The 15,636-nt window shown below is 53.9% G+C and overlaps 5 protein-coding genes across 5 annotated transcripts; 1 reads left to right on the top strand and 4 right to left on the bottom strand.

Annotated features, from left to right (window-relative positions):
- Positions 1-87: 87 nt before the first annotated feature.
- W97_08469 (nitrite reductase [NAD(P)H]) lies at positions 88-3,671 on the bottom strand (the record flags this gene model as incomplete). The annotated part of the gene is made up of 5 exons (XM_007786337.1): positions 88-1,972; positions 2,029-2,669; positions 2,722-3,261; positions 3,319-3,469; positions 3,526-3,671. The coding sequence occupies 5 exons, from the start codon at positions 3,669-3,671 to the stop codon at positions 88-90; spliced, it is 3,363 nt and encodes a 1,120-aa protein (XP_007784527.1).
- A 1,129-nt stretch (positions 3,672-4,800) lies between these two features.
- W97_08470 (nitrate reductase [NADPH]) lies at positions 4,801-7,472 on the bottom strand (the record flags this gene model as incomplete). The annotated part of the gene is made up of 2 exons (XM_007786338.1): positions 4,801-5,696; positions 5,744-7,472. The coding sequence occupies 2 exons, from the start codon at positions 7,470-7,472 to the stop codon at positions 4,801-4,803; spliced, it is 2,625 nt and encodes an 874-aa protein (XP_007784528.1).
- A 1,072-nt stretch (positions 7,473-8,544) lies between these two features.
- Positions 8,545-9,593, bottom strand: W97_08471 (uncharacterized protein; the record flags this gene model as incomplete). Its single annotated transcript, XM_007786339.1, has 5 exons — positions 8,545-8,658; positions 8,787-9,023; positions 9,115-9,189; positions 9,260-9,277; positions 9,333-9,593. 5 exons carry the CDS (start codon positions 9,591-9,593, stop codon positions 8,545-8,547), a joined length of 705 nt encoding a protein of 234 aa, XP_007784529.1.
- A 2,621-nt stretch (positions 9,594-12,214) lies between these two features.
- W97_08472 (uncharacterized protein) lies at positions 12,215-13,330 on the top strand (the record flags this gene model as incomplete). The annotated part of the gene is made up of 1 exon (XM_007786340.1): positions 12,215-13,330. One exon carries the CDS (start codon positions 12,215-12,217, stop codon positions 13,328-13,330), a length of 1,116 nt encoding a protein of 371 aa, XP_007784530.1.
- A 1,001-nt stretch (positions 13,331-14,331) lies between these two features.
- On the bottom strand, positions 14,332-15,137 carry W97_08473 (uncharacterized protein; the record flags this gene model as incomplete). Its single annotated transcript, XM_007786341.1, has 2 exons — positions 14,332-15,081; positions 15,135-15,137. 2 exons carry the CDS (start codon positions 15,135-15,137, stop codon positions 14,332-14,334), a joined length of 753 nt encoding a protein of 250 aa, XP_007784531.1.
- Between the last annotated feature and the right edge of the window lie 499 nt (positions 15,138-15,636).

Below are 15,636 nucleotides of genomic sequence, written 5' to 3' on the forward strand. Positions count from 1 at the left end.
GATTTGAACTAGTTGAGCAAGCACATACAATCTACATGACTGCGCCGCTGACCCGAACACCAGACTCATGGACCCACATGAGCGTTTTCACCAATCCATACCACCAACAGCCTTTTCCCTTCCAGCCAGAATCTCCGCCGCCCGACCCTTCTCTCCCGGCGCACCCTCTAAGTGACTCGCCTGCTGTCCCTTTCGGCCCTTGAAGCCCATACCATTCTTCAGCTTCTTATCTAGCGACGCAAACGGATCTTCCGTATCCGTCTTCTTAACCTTCCACTTCGACGTACCGAGCACAGAATCCAGCTCCTCAACCGGCGGCAACTTGACATACACCCACCCATCGTCGCGCTCCTCGACAGGGAAAGTAGCGATGTTGACTTGGTCGTCATTGCCGCACTTTCCTGCGTCCGGGCCGCCGAGCTCGTAGTTCCGCTTGTGGTACGGACAGCTGACCCAGAGCTTGCCGGTCTTGAGGTCGTCGCCGATCAGGCCGTCCGACAGTACGAAGGCACGCTTGTGCGGGCACATCTGCTGCGTGCAGTAGTACTTGCCCTTGATTTTGAAAAGGGCGAGTTGGGTGTCGCCCCGCTTGAGGGCTGCGCTGTCGCCGGTCGGGACGTCTTTGAATTTGGAGGCTTCCACCATCGGCTGCCAGGATAGTTCACTCCACTTGGTGCCGCGGAAATCCTCCTTAATGGATTCCTTGGGCCAGTAGGCTGGGCGTCTCTGGCCGCGCTCTTCCACTGCCTCGACGGGGTCGAGAATGTTCTCGTCGGTGTTAATGAACTGGGAGAAAAGTTTGCGGCGTTCGGGGTTCTTGACCACTTCGGTCCATTCGCAGAAGAAACTTCCCACCAAGTCTTCCATCTGCTGCTCGAGGTCCTTGCATATGCCGAGCTTGTCCTCTAGGATAACCTCCCGTAGATACTTGATGCCTCCGGGCAAGTTTTCGATCCACCGTGCTGTTCGTTGGAGCTTGTCTGCTGTCCGGATGTAGAAGCTGAGGTAGCGGTCTAACATGGGAATGACATCGTCTGGTGGCACGTCCGTCGCTAGCAGTTCTGAGTGGCGCGGCTTGGCACCGCCGTTGCCTCCAACGAAGACGTTGAAGCCCTTCTCTGTCGCGATGAGACCGAAGTCCTTGTTCTGTGCTTCGGCGCACTCGCGCACGCAGCCAGAAACACCGCCCTTGATCTTGTGAGGTGAACGGATACTCTTGTAACGTTCCTCCAGCCGTACGGCCATGCCTACACTGTCGCCGATACCAAACCGACACCACGTGGTGCCAACACAGCTCTTGACTGTACGTAGGGACTTGGCGTAAGCGTGACCGCTCTCCATGCCGCCTTCGATGAGCTCGGTCCAGATATTTATCAGATCCTGCTTCTTGGCGCCAAACATGTCAATACGCTGGCCACCCGTAATCTTGGTGTAAAGACCATATTTCTTCGCAACGGTGCCGATGATGATGAGTTTCTCGGGCGTGATCTCGCCAGCAGAAACGCGTGGAATAACCGAGAAAGTACCGTTCCGCTGGATGTTCGCCAAAAATCTATCGTTGGTGTCCTGGAGACCACGGTGTGGTGGATCGACGATGTGCTTGTTGAAGAGGGAGGCGAGGATTGAGGCGATTGTCGGCTTGCAGGACTCGCAGCCGACAGACTCTGGATCCTTGCCGCATTGCTTCATTACTTCCGGAAAGTCCTTGAGCTTCTTGACGTAGATAATGTTGAAAAGATCGGCACGAGAGTACTCGAAATGCGGGCAAAGATAGTTCTTCACTTCCTGTCCCATTGATGCCATGGTCTTGTTGAAGATGGTTTGGACGAGCGGCATGCAGCCACCACAACCAGTGCCAGCCTTCGTGCAGGTCTTGACGTCGCCGATGCTCTTGCAGGTTCCATCCTTGACGGCCCTGGCAACATCACCTTTGAGAACATTGTGGCACGAGCAGATCTGGGTGTCATCGGCACTGCGCAGGATGTTAGCACACGTACTCAGGGCGAGAATGTGGCAGCGGCAGCTTACAGATCGTCAGGATTGTCGTCTCCCTGTCCAGCAGCGACAATTAGTTCACCTGGCGGTATCTCGAGTGGCTTCTGTCCCTTAACCATTGGCACCAGCTTGACGTAGTCTTTGGTGTCCCCAATCATCATGCCTCCAAGTAGGTACTTGCCGTCGGTGGTGAAGAGGTACTTCTTGTACACCTGCTGAAAGGGGTCTTTGTAGGTAAGCGCTTTCACTGGAGGCGGAGCGGGACCCTCAGTCATGTTCTTGACGCGATCTTTGCTATCAATCGTACCTTCCTTGATTTTCCCACCTCCACGCCTGGCGGGCAGCTCTTTGGGGCCATCGCGATCCGCAAAAAAGTCACCAAAGCTTGCGACTTCAACACCGAGGAGCTTCAGCTTGGTGCTAAGATCAGGGCGCTTGAATTTCCGCGGTGAGTGTGCCTTCGCTTGAGTAAGATTGAATGCGAGTACATCGGCCATCTCTACGCCCGGCGCGATGAGGCCGAAAGTCTGACTTTCCCAGCTTGCGCACTCGCCGATGGCGTAGATGTCAGGTATGGATGTTGAAAGGTCAGGGTTGACAACAATACCGCCACCTCGATCTGCGCACTTGACGCCAGCCTTCCGTGCCAGCTCGTCTCGTGGTTTGATACCAATCTGCGCAAGTTAGGGGTGTGACATCCGCGGTCTCCGGAATGGATGATCTTACCGCAAAGCAGATCGTTGAGCACTCCATCTCCTCTCCATCCTCGAACCTGAGCCCAGTGACAAAGTTCTCCTCGTTCGTATTGATTCTACCCACGCGCTTGCTCAGCATGACATCAAGACCAAGCGCCCGCACTTGCTCGACAACCATGCCGCCGGCGTCGGCATCCAGTTGCCGCGACAGAACCCATCGATTTCGCTCGATCAATGCGACCTTGCCGAAATCTTCCAGATCCATCATAGCCTTCGCTGCCTCCAGCCCCAGTAGGCCTCCGCCGACTGTTACACCGGTTGTGCCTTTCCTTGTGCTTGCAAACTCGATGAGCTTCTGCAGATCATCGATTGTGCGGTATACGAACACGCCCTTCGCGTCATAGCCTGGCGTATGCCGCGGAAGAACGGCATCGGAGCCTGTGGCTAGAACGAGGATATCGTAGGATACGGTGTCGCCGGCGGATGTCTTGACCGTCTTTTCGTTCGAGTTTATTTCGGTGACTAGTGTGTTGAGGTGGTAGTTGAGGGATCCTTCCGGCATGCTTGCATACTTTCCACGCACTTGCCGTTAGAAGCGTGCTAACAACGTTCGAATTCATTAACGTACCCATTCTTTCGGATTCAGATACAGGTTCTCGACCTGCCGGTGCTGGAAGAAGCTCGTCAGGCCCACGCGGTTGTACGCCAAATGCGGTTCTTCGCCAATGACAATGATGTCGTATTCGCGCCTCTTAACGTCGAGCTTCATGAGTTTTTCGCTATAATCCCATACAGTCAGCCCCGGCTTCCCCAGAAGGGCTACAAGGATGTTCACATGAAGGCCACGCCGACCATACCCAGGCCGACTACCACCACCTTCTTCCTCTTCGAATCCTTGGGTATCTCCCCTCCCTTCTCTAACTCGGCCACCTTCTCCGGCAGCCTGTTGGCCTCCGCATCGTTCCACTCGCTGTTGCTCATGGCTGCTGCTAGTGCTGACGACTTGCCAGCTCGTTTCCAATTCCAGAAATGAGGAAGAAGTAGCAGCAGCAGAAAGTTAGGAAAGTAGCGTCGACCTGGGGTATCACAATTGAAGTCGAGTGAACACGCGCGCAGAAAGCAGGGCTAAAGAAATGTTGCAGATATCAAAAGAACAGAATTGAAGCTAGGGTCTCCGATCCCCAATGCCTAGCTTCAAAACTCACCATACAAATAGCGTCAGTCATAGCCGTTGATAGATACCCCACCAAGACCCTCTGCAAGCTGACTGCACCAAAGAAGCAGCAACACATAGTGGCACCGCGGCGAACAGCCGGAGAAGGCCAGCCAACCTGCCACTCTGCATGCCCCCAGCATCGCATCCACGGCCATGGGAACATCGTCCCGCCTTGCTGATAACGCGTAAACTGGGCCATACGGATTGGCTGAAGCCGTTGTGCAGACTCTGCCCCGCGATATTAGGGTGATAAGGATGACAGAGAGAAGAAAAGAAATCTCCTCGGCGTAGATCCTGATAAGGTCGTGTCCTTTCCGCGCTTGCGGGAAGAGACGGCGCTAGGAGGTGTGGCTTGTCAGCCGCAACGATAAGGATGCTTCGGGGCTAGGCGGAGTTCATCTCCGTGGATGCGTGCGGCTACCTGTTTGTGCGTGAGGTTGAGACGGACGGGAGTCTTCACTGTGGCAAAGAGATACAGCACAATGGTTGTGGCATGGAAAAAAGGGCAGATCAGAGGCTTCTAACAGATTGCAGTTGCAGGAGAAATGTAGTTATTGATCCTTGGATGAGGTTGGGATACAGGTGACAGGGTTCCCTGTTCCTGACGCTAAGCCCTAAAAACCGATCTCACGTGACAATCAATGCCGAAGCAGCGGTGGGATGCTACTGAATACAGATATCAGGGAGCAATAAGCCTGGTACAGTGCAAGCACAGTCCCTTATTCCTAAGAGGATGCCATAAAGCAAGGAGAGTGATGAAAAGACTACACAAGGGTAAACAGCCGTGGCCTTCCCCAGATCCCAAAACTCCGTGAAGCTGGAGCAAATACTTCAGCAAGACAGTCCATCTTTTACAGCATTCCAGTAATACTTCTCAGTGCCAGATAAGACGCATCAGAAGAACAAGAGATCTTCGTCAAGCCAACCTTGCTCGTTCAACGCAATATGCACGCTTTTCTCCAACGCTTCGGGCCCGCAAATCAGCACCATAGATGATTCTCCCCTAAGGATATGTTCCTTGAGCAGTGGGGCTGCTATCCGTCCCTTGAGGCCTTTCCAGTCGTCTGACGCTTGAGTCAGCGTGTACAGAAGCTTGCACTTCTCTTCATTGCCGAGGGCGTAGGTATCTAAATCTTCTTTGCACAGAATGTCCTCGGCAAGTCGGTTGCCGTCGAGCAAGACGCAACGCGTCTTATCCTCCTTGTCCTGCATGATTGCTCTGTACACTTGGAACACAGGTGTGATGCCGCTGCCGCCACAGATCATGAAGAACTGCTTAACGTGGCGTCTCCGGCCGTTTACGGCGCACTCACCGCGGCCAAGATACTCAAACTTGCCGATGGGGCCTTTGAAATCGACCCCATGACCAACCGGTAAAGAGTCCATGGCTTTGGTCATCTTGCCGCCAGCACGATCCTTGGTGTCGAAGTAGACTTTGACAAGCACGTCGAGGTAGCCCTTCTTGTCTGTCTGGGAGATTGGCGTGTAGCTTCGGATGATTGCCTCCCGTGTTACGGGATCGCGCAGCCGTATCATCAGGTGCTGGCCGGTCGGTAAACCCAGCTTCTGGTCGTCATGTTCCAACTTGAACGTAAAAATTCGGGTGTCCCAGGATACGATCTTCTTCGCGTGGAGCGTTGCTTTCCTCCAGGCCCGAGAGTCGAGGAAGCTCTCGCGTGGTCCTGCTGATGGATCGGGTTGGACGTCGCCTTCACTGAGCACTTTCCTCGACGCTTCGTCCAGCGAGCCAACGTGGTAGCCTGGCATCATGCCCTTAGCCGTCTCGCTATCTGAGATAAATCAGTACTGATCCTGTGTGACGATGAGGTGATCTTACGGATTGCCATGAACTCATCAGAAGCGTCCATGCCGGCCGCGGATACAATGCTTTGAGCGCCGCCAGGATGACCTTCCATGAACGCGGTACCATCGTAAACCTCACCGTTCACCACAAACCAAGGGTTCTCTGTGCCATCGTGCTTCCTCAACTCGTCAATGGTGATCTCTCTGTTGACTCCCTCCTTGGTCATCTTGACATCCCCAGCTTGCTCCGTTACCGGCTCCGCTGCATCCTCGCTGCCAAGTTTCTCGCCCCAATAGCCATTCATGAGGTTGCCACCCGCTTTCTTCACTCTTTCCATCCACCCTCCTGGCATCAGCGCTGGCTGCGTAGGATGCTCGAAGCGAAGGAAATCGTTCTCTTTGTTGATGGCGATTCGATACCAAGGATTGTTCATCATGCCCAGCACAGACCAGTACATGTCTCTCGGCTGCAAGTTCATACTTTCGTCCATCGCACGCACGAGAACGTCTTTTGCATCTCTCAGCTCGCTGACCGGAATGTCGATACTCCAGAAGCACCAGCAGAACGAGCTTTCCCGCCACGTCATGTCGAGGGTGCCACCATAGAGCTCCTGTAGTCCGGCTTCCCGGTATCGATCTTCGGCATAGTCGATGTTGGAAAGTCTCCATGTTTTTCCCTTGTCTATCGATACCTCAACTCGCGTCACCCGGCGGCCACCGCCCCCATATGCGTAGCCTTTTACGCGGTAATTTGCAGGCGCGCCGACCAGACAGAGCTGCTCCTCATGCGCCGGATATGCGATAGCGGAATTCGTGCTAAGGTCGTAGATAGCGTAGCGTTCATCCATCCACCATTCCGGCTTGTTGGCTGCCTCGTCCGGGGAAACGGAAGTAGGCAATACGCGGTTGTCGTAGATGTGGTACCAGTTGTCGCTGGGCTTGTCTGTGATGATAAGATGCTTCAACCACTTCACGCTACGACCACCAATCTGGCCCGGAATGACCGCTCTCAGTGGCTTGCCGTGATCAGGTCGGAGCATCTCGCCATTCATTTTGTGCGCAAGCATCATGCCCCTGTTCGGATCCATGACCCAGTTGAGCTTGACTGAAGTGCCATAGTAGCCGTTCGGTAATTTATCGGCGCCCTCCATGCAGACATATCTCGCACTCCGCAGCGGCTTTGCTTTCTTCATCAGGTCTGCCATGACTACACCAGTGAACAGCGCTGTCGAAACACCGGCCGGGCCCCAAGAGAAACCTTTAGTTTTCCGAACTACGTTCTGCTCTTTCCGCCTGTTACCGGCGCAAACCAAGGTGATTGGGCATGTGACCTGCTCATAGTCGGATATGAGATCCCTCAAAGTCAGTTTCATTGGGTTTTCCACAAGGCCTTCCACGGTGACCTCCCAGTCTGGAATGTCCTCATCTCTGACTTCCGGCACGGCACCATGGTTTCGGACGTAGAAGAGCTCCGGGCTGGTCAAAAAGCCTTCGTTGAAGAGGTCTGTAAGTGGCGCTTCTACGTTGAATGGATGGACCCCAGTGAGTCTGATGAGCCTTGGATCTCGTGGTACATGACGATCCGGGGTCTTCTTATCGATATCGAGGACGTCTGTAGGAATTGAGGTTGGCGGTGGCAGAGGAAAGTCCGTGGGATCAGGTGTCGACTTGTCACCATCTACGGTTTCTGGTGGTGTTGGTGGTAAATCTCCTTCGACCCTGCGGAGGTGGGTCCGCTCTTCATCGGTGAGTATGATGCCCATTTTGCGGCTTAGAGTAGGACAGATATGGAGATTGAAGAATGATAGCAGTTTGAGAAGTTATGCATGTGAGAACAGACTGAACTTCAATTCAAACGCAGCAAAGAAATGCGGCGCAACAATGCTTACCCCAGGCCACCCCAAAGGATGATCTGGCTATTTGGCTTTCGTCATATTTGTGACAGCAGGCCACCTACGAAGCCGGAGAAACAAAGCAACGAACAGGGTCAAAGTTAGGGCGAAAGCCAACTGCAAGACCCGCGGAAGCGGCTGCTAGAAGCACAAGTCTGTGGGGAGGGCCGTGCAGGAGAGGACAGGAGAGTGGGTGAGGATCTGCCATCCTTATCTTTGAGACGGAAAGAGACTAGCGTCTGTACTCAACACCAACAAGTCATTCGATCCACCCAGCAAAGATAAAGGTGTCAGCCGGCAAATGGCCAGTCGGCTGCGAGCCCAGTCTCGGACCAGTGCTACGATAAGATGCGGATGGTAGTGTGTTAAGGCATGGAGCGGGACTGCAAGACTTGGTGGTCATCGCGCAGAACTGAAAACGACCTCGAACAAACTCGGTACAGTTCTCGGACTGGCAAGTTCAAGACCCTGAAAGTCTCCACAGACTCCTTACTCTTACCGCAGCGTCACGAAGTCTGCTGCGAGATACATACCTACCTTGTTCTAGGGATTGCTGTTGTTCGCCGGCATGCTCGCGTTGGAAGTGCTTGATGAGGTTCACGTCGAGTGGGAGCAGGGGTCTTTTCCGGCCCGACTTTCCGCCCGGCACTCCAGGGCTTTGGCGGATCGATGTCACGAGATACGCACACAACATGAACGTTATGGGCAAGTAACCCTAGATTTGCTCCGTAAACCCTAGTCTACGCTATGAAGATGGGAAGCGCAAACGCTCCATATATCCATCCGCTGGAACCTGGAAAGTCCATCACCAACCCTCCCGCTAACCAAGTAGGCTCAAGCATCACCACCGAAGAAGCCCGCTAGAAGGTTGCCTATTCCCAATTGTGTCTCTCGTGAACCACAAGAACCAGTGTAATCGACCGAGGTTCCTGATGCGGCCACATCACTCAGCGGGAGCAGGCGTGGTATCGTCGTCAGCTGCAGTCGTGTTGGCAGCAGCGGCAGTCGCAGCACCAGCGTCCTGAAGCTTCTTGAACTGCTTCTGCAGGAAGGCGCCCTGAGAATTATTAGCATGATTCACGTCTTAGCGAGGGCCGGACGAAAGGCGGATTGGTCGCCAGCATTCAATGCATAGCACAGTGCGCGCCTAACATCCAGGGCAAAGAGATGCAAAGGATTACTCACAGTGTAATCGTCCGTGCCCAGCTCCTTCATGGCAGCAGCGATCTGATTCCACTTCTCCCGCTCAAAGCGCTCTTCAACCGTCTTCTTCGCTTCGAAGAGCTTGGGCTTGTCATCTTCCTTCACAGCCTCGATATTGGCCTTCAGGCGGGCGTAGCGGTTTGGCAGCGTCGATTTGGCAGGCTTCTTGCCAGTGATCATCTCCCACATGTCGTTGATCTCAGCCCATGGTTTGCCTTCCTGCAGTCGTATTAGCTTAGCTGTTTGCAGTCACGTGCATCAGAACGATGATATCTGGGAATGCCGTTTGATATCGGTGGGTTGGACTCACCTCCTTCATCTTCAGCAGGACCTTGTCGGCTTGGGAGAGCTCATCGACTGAAGTAGCGATGGCCGTTGATTCGGCCTGGATGCACTTAGATTAACCAGCGCTCTTTGATGGGTCATTGACCTAAGATATATGATTGTAGACTGACAGGCTTAGCGGCCGGTGCCTAAACTGCTGTTAGCTCTGACACATTTTATGATAGATGTCTTGGATAGATCTACCTTGCGCTGGCGAGGGGTTCCTTTGGTCTTCTTCTTGGGGCTCTCGTCATCGTCGTCCGCCTCGTCGTCCTTCTTCTTCGAGACGCTGGCACGTTTCTTCGGCGTCACGGGGATGGCGGCGGGAGTATCTTCATGGGCTTCTTCGTCCTTGACCTTGGGAGGGGTAAGGTCAGAGGCATTGTTGACAGAGGTGAATTTGGGGGCGGCTTCGGATACCAGCTCAGCGGCACGGTTGGGCTCGTCAGTGGTGGTGTCTTCCATGGCTGCTTCGCTCTGGAATGGGATAGGAGATGTGATCTTTGGAGAGATGTTGTGATTTGTGGAGGAGCGAAAGGTGTGCGATGTCCGTCGAGATGGAAGAGGTCTTCATGGGCTAGCGCCTGGGAGGGTCGGGAGAACAGCGTTTGATATGTGTGTGAATGTCATAGTGAAAGTGAAGCGTGGTCACATGACCTTTTCGAAGTGTCTGTCTTCTTCGGTCCATTGACAAGTGCTAAGGAATCAGTCTCATCTATCAACACATGGTCCAATACTTACATGCTTACTGCCCTTATCACTCAGTCCTCAGTATATGTTGTGTTCCTGCACGGTCATCGCGAAGCCTTTCTATCGACTATTGTCTGCCCACACTCGAGCCTCTTCACGTTCAAATGGAGTTTCGACATGATGAAAAAGACATCAAAGAGAGGGACTAGGAAATTCAGGTGGGTGATGAACAGGCCGAGAAGCGGACTCCTGCTGTGATTCTGTGTCTCGCTGTCCATTCTACACTTCAGAACATGATTGTTGCAGAAAGGATTATTGTCGGATGCTTCATGTTTCTCCCTACAACGTCCGTAGCGCCTCCAAGATGACCAGTCGGAGCTTCAGAAGCAACTACATCCCTAGCACGTCATCACCTCTACTGGCACTACCGCAAGGAGACTAAGACAGCTTCCGAGGTTCTCCAATCTATCGCGCTGGAGCATTGCGGCGGTGCGGCTAAAACTTTGCGGCTCGGCACTTGGAATGACGCACCGAACCTGGCTCGAAGCTAAAGATCCAACTCGCTGAGCCGGGCCGGACATTGTGCTCAGTGAGCAATTTCCGTGCTGACTAGAGCAAGGGACTATTGAATCTGTTTTCACCACGGCAAATCTTCACACGTATTGGCCGGCATTCGGAAGGCCCGCAATTTGCTATAGCGACTAAAGGTGGACCAGGCTTCACTGATAGGAAAGACATTAATACTGTGTTTTGAATACCTTCGCGCCGGATGTGGAGCAAAAGCACAGCCGAGTTGCTTCTGGAAACGCTGAGAATCGCTCAGACAAGCGCCCACTTGCCATAGTACTGCGGACAAAGTACGGGAACCCCGAAGCGTGGCCGTCAAAGCCGTTTGTTGGAGCCGGACCCGAAGCTCCTGAATAAGTTTATCAACATGTCACGAGTCTCAATAAAAAGAGACAAGCAGAGAAACACAATACGAGACCCTTGATCCAGCGGCGGGCAGTCCCTGTGGATACACGCATGCTCAGGCCTACAACAGCCTTGAGATGGCTATTCGCTGTGTATGCGGAGAAGTCATGGCTTACATAGAGAGAGCGGCCACAAGCCTGCGATCGAGCGATGACATCGTCGATGATGTACAGAAAATTGGTAGCATATTAGTCTCAGGATGAGATTCTGAAGGACAGGTGAGAAGTCGATGTTGGCTCAACCCCTGTCTAGCGCCTGGCCAAGCCGCCGTAAACTCCACCGCCGAGAGGCTGACTCAACTTCTGGAGCAAACAGTGTCAGTCGACAGCACAGTTCATGCTCTCCTCTCACACACGCCTCGCCAGCCTGGTTACTGTACTGCCGCTTGTTCGCACAAGGAACTGTGGGCTGCTGCATGTTCCACAGACACTTCAGTAGTTTGTCCTCTTGCTGCGGTGACCGCCTCGCCGGTCGGGCCTCTTCTCTAAGCATGTTGAGTCACGACATCTGCTTGCTTCCACAGAACCCTCTCGCGAACTCCGAAATTGCGCTGCTATTGCCGCCTATACCTCTTCTGTCTCATGTCTTTATGCATTTGCGGGCACTACGTGTGCGCGAAGGTACCTTGGGAAGTCAACGTTGCATGAGCGGCCGGCTCCTGAAGGGCTGAACAATTTCGATGGTGTTTCTCCGTATACACCCGCCGATTACAAGTCTCTCCTTCCTTTGTCAGACATTCGGGTGTTTTCGTCCTCGGCTTTCTTGTGCGGTCGACTGATCTCAGGATCTATATGCGCATTGTCTTAATCATGATGAGCACGTGCTGTCAAAATCACTCCCATTGCGGAGCAATGGCCACGCAAAATGACCTCGGGCGGCTGCAGAATCATCTGCTTCCCTGCTCGATGACTGTGGCACTCTGATTCACAATCCTCCGAGGCGTAGCTCGCGAAGAGTCCTTTATGGTTGAACGCCCTGCCAACGGTTCGCTGTATCGCTGATGGTGCAGGTAGCCGAGCATACGATGCTGCAAGTACCCGTGAAAGACTGCCTTATACAGGACGTTGAGCCAACCGGTGTTCGCGTACCGCGCTCCCGGCGAGCCTAGATGCCTGAGAATGGATTCAGGCAACTTCCGTTTGTTTGCTACTCTAGGGAGTGCCAGTAGATTCTGCGCAGCGAAGCTGATGGATCCTAGACATCGCCCACCTGCTAGCCAAACTCGATGCCGTGTGACAAATCGCGCTAAAAGCAGGGCAGTTGAATTTGGGTCTTCGGCCTAAGGCAACACAGCCCTTGGGTTATAAACAGACTTTCAGTTCCTGGCCAACCTGCTTTTCTCTAGTCTTTAAAGCACGCCATCAAGAAAGATCCATCATCACTCAGATAATTGAAACACATTACACCAGACAGATACCAATACGATGGCCGCTCTGGTCATCCCTGACCGCTTTGGCTTGATGCAGCCCCAACACGGTCGACCCGTTCCCATCCAACTCGGTCGAGTACGCCAGATGTTCGACGTTCAGAGCGTTGCCAAAGTCCTCCCTGGACTAGTTGAAGACCTCCGATACGGCCGAGGTGTCGTCGACGTCAGGCGGTACATCCACCAGTCAGAGCTGGTTCAGACTGGAGAAGTCTCGCAACGAGAGATGCGAGAAGTATGGTCGTGCATCCTCGCCTCGCTCAACCGTCAAGAGGGAAACGCAAGAACAAACATCACCTTGACGGACAGGTTGGAAGAGTGCTATAGGATCGACCGTCAGCAGAACATAGGCGGCCCTTCTCGCTACCCGCAGACTTTGACGTTCTTCTCCTGTCTCAGCGAAATTTCGCAGCAAGTGCACTCCAGGTGCATCGGTACAATCCTGAGCACCTTCTTCAGCAAGCACGGGGAGCACATCAGCAGGACAGACCCACGATGTCTCCTTCAGTGGGGGGAAGCGATCATATCCTCAGCGATGACCGAAGGCGAGATCATGACCTGCGCACGGGAGATGATCTCCGGACGACCCAGCCTTCTTCGAGAAGCTCGCAACTACCAGCTCGAGTGGACACCAAACACCGAACTCTTTTTGATGGTCGTGGCCGACCTCATGGCCCGCATGGAGGAAGGAGAATTCGACTGGCCAGACCGTGGCCGAGGCAGATGGCGAAGAGGTGCAGGCTTGCATCCTCGAAGGGACAACTTCTATCGCTTTCCCCGCCAGCCGTTCCGGGATGACTTCGACTACCCTCGCGGCTTCCGCGGTCCCGCTTTTGGGGGACTGGTGGACGACAACTACCTCTTCGATGAGCCACGGGGCTTCGGCGAGAACTACAATCTAGGTGGAGCCGCCGTCCGGCGCGAGATTGAGGACCTTCGCGATGATGTGGACGATGTGCGGGCAGAGGTCAAGCAAATTGGCAGAGAGGTGGCACTGGACCGCCGTGTACCTCGCGCGTTTCGCAATGATATCTATGCTGGAGGGTTGGATGATCTAGACGGACTCAACCTTTTCGGTGGTCGACGGCTTTTGCATAATCGACCTATGTTCTGACCTATGTTCTGACCGCTGTATCTGCATCTTTCTTGTTGCGCAAGCCGCTTTTTACTGCTTGCTTCCAACACTTTGGTGCCCCAAGCACTCTGTTGACATTTCATTTAGCTGTATTCCAATCTCGCCTCAGTCGGAGGCCTTTCTGTATGCGGTCCACTTTTAGTCAACCGTTTCAGTTATAATCACGTGACGTACCTACCGACAAAAGTGTCTTGACAATGAGCTTTCTTTCTTTCTCTTCGGTTTTCAAATCGAATGTAGATAATTGACGATCCCAACGCATAGGTATTGACGCTCAACCATCCGCTGCAAACCCCCACATGACTGGGAGTCTTAACTGCATTACCTTACTGTATCGGCTCTAACCTTCGGTCCGGTTTACAGACGGCACTCTGGCAATGCAATCCAAAGGGTAAAGGGCCTGGGCCATGTCTAGTACGTTGGTAAGATTCGGGTCACGTGCTGATATCGGAAGCTCGTAAGCGCATCGTGAGGCAATCGTATTCGTAGCAGATACTCTCGCTTGTTCTGATCTACTTAGCATCCTACTCTTCCCATATCGCTGTCCAATCCTTCCGTACTTGCTCGAGCAGCACATCCGGACCGCAGCGCTCGCGTCAACAGCCCAAAGACATGGGTATGCGCTTTAGAAGAGGAAGCGTCGTGCTTCCTACATGGTCCTCCCGCCTTCCCATCAGCCGCAGAAGTGTACAACCCAGGCCGTTCCTTGGCATACAAGGGTACTTATGGCGGGTTGTGTTTTCGGCCTCTGCCCGTCTTTCCCCAGCGCTTGACAGACAACGTGCAGTGATGCTTCCTTTCGAACCCGTACCATGGACGTGTCCCTCAACATTTCGGGTCCCGACTCAGGACTGGATGCAGTCCGTGTTGCACACTGAAGTCCTATCTTTAAGCGTCTCGCCAGGATGCTCCAACTTGGTTCTTTCCACCCCTCGTCCATGACCTCGTAACATACCTGATACCCCAGCCTCTTATGATAGCTACCTCAACCACCTGAGAACAAGGTAACAAAACACAAAAAACACAACCACACACGTCCAAAAAATCCACTTATCCTGCCTGGCCCTCCTCTCCACCATGCGAATAGTATCCCCACTAATTCCCAGCGTGTTGGCCACACTATACAGCTTCCGCTGCGTCCCCTTCAGCATCTCCCGCTGGTCTCCCAAATCCCCCAACACAGCTCGCCCGCGCTCCAGAAACTCGTCCAGGTGCGCGTTCGTGCTCGCCATGAACGATTGCTCCCGAAACGCGTGCGACTCGCGTGTCGCGTCTGCCTGCGAAGCGCCTAGCGCGGTGTGTTGCCCCTGGATATAGCTTCCACCCCCCGGCCGCTGGAACAGCGGATTAGAGTTCATGCCCTGCACCTGCGCCTGCGCATAGGGATTCTCCGGCGTAGCGGTATGATGGGGCCGTCGTCCCAGCAGCTCATTGCGCGAAGTGACGGTCTGCCGCTCCTCGGCCTCGGAGCGCAGCGCCTGCAGCTGGGCCCTGTACTCGGCGAGCTCGGCGCGGAAGTTTGTGATGCGGCCGCGGGCCTTCTCGGCTTTTTCAGGGATCAGCTCGGATTTGGAGAGGGTGGTGTAGTCGTCGATAGTACGGGAGAAGGAGGTTAGGGAGGCGGAGAGCTGGCCGAGCAGCGCGGGGGAGGGGGTGGGGGAAGAGGCGAGGGTGGTGAGCTCTTTGCGGATTGAGGTGCTTTGGCGGAGGGCGGAGTTGAAGAGGGTGTTCTGGGTGTGTTTCAGCTTGGGGGGAGTTGCGCTGAGAGTGTGCTTGAACGGACCATTGTGGAGAGGCTCTTATTCTGCCTTGATTGTGTTCAAACTTCGAAATATCTATCAGTTCTTCTGTTCGCGAGAGTTATTAGAGAGGGTTGTAAGAGTTTTTTGTAGTTGAGGGGAGGCTACGACAAATTGCTAGGCAGCCTTTGAGTGAAGCTCCAAAACAACACGTTGATGAATTGCAAGTATTCTGCCGCATGACGAAGGCGGTCAGATTCTATCGTCCGGGTCCTCGAGCGGCCACGAGCTGAATTGTTTCAACATGCAGCACCGCGTCCCTCCCTCTTCCTTTTTGGAGACGACATGGCATATGTCGCCGCTGGCACGTTATCAGCGTTCATCGAAAAGCGTACCTTCCGGTGTAGGTGTCGTTGCAGCTGGAAAGGCTCCTGGCAATAACGTCACTCCACCAAAAGCCTTGCAGAACAAGCGGCAGCTGTTACTTCCCGGAACAGGTCTCCGAGGTCTTCTCGATGTTTCCCAAGGAGCGGCTGGAATCCCCTC

Source organism: Coniosporium apollinis (genome assembly GCF_000281105.1).
Source record: "Coniosporium apollinis CBS 100218 chromosome Unknown supercont1.56, whole genome shotgun sequence".
Taxonomy (NCBI): Eukaryota; Fungi; Ascomycota; class Dothideomycetes; genus Coniosporium; species Coniosporium apollinis.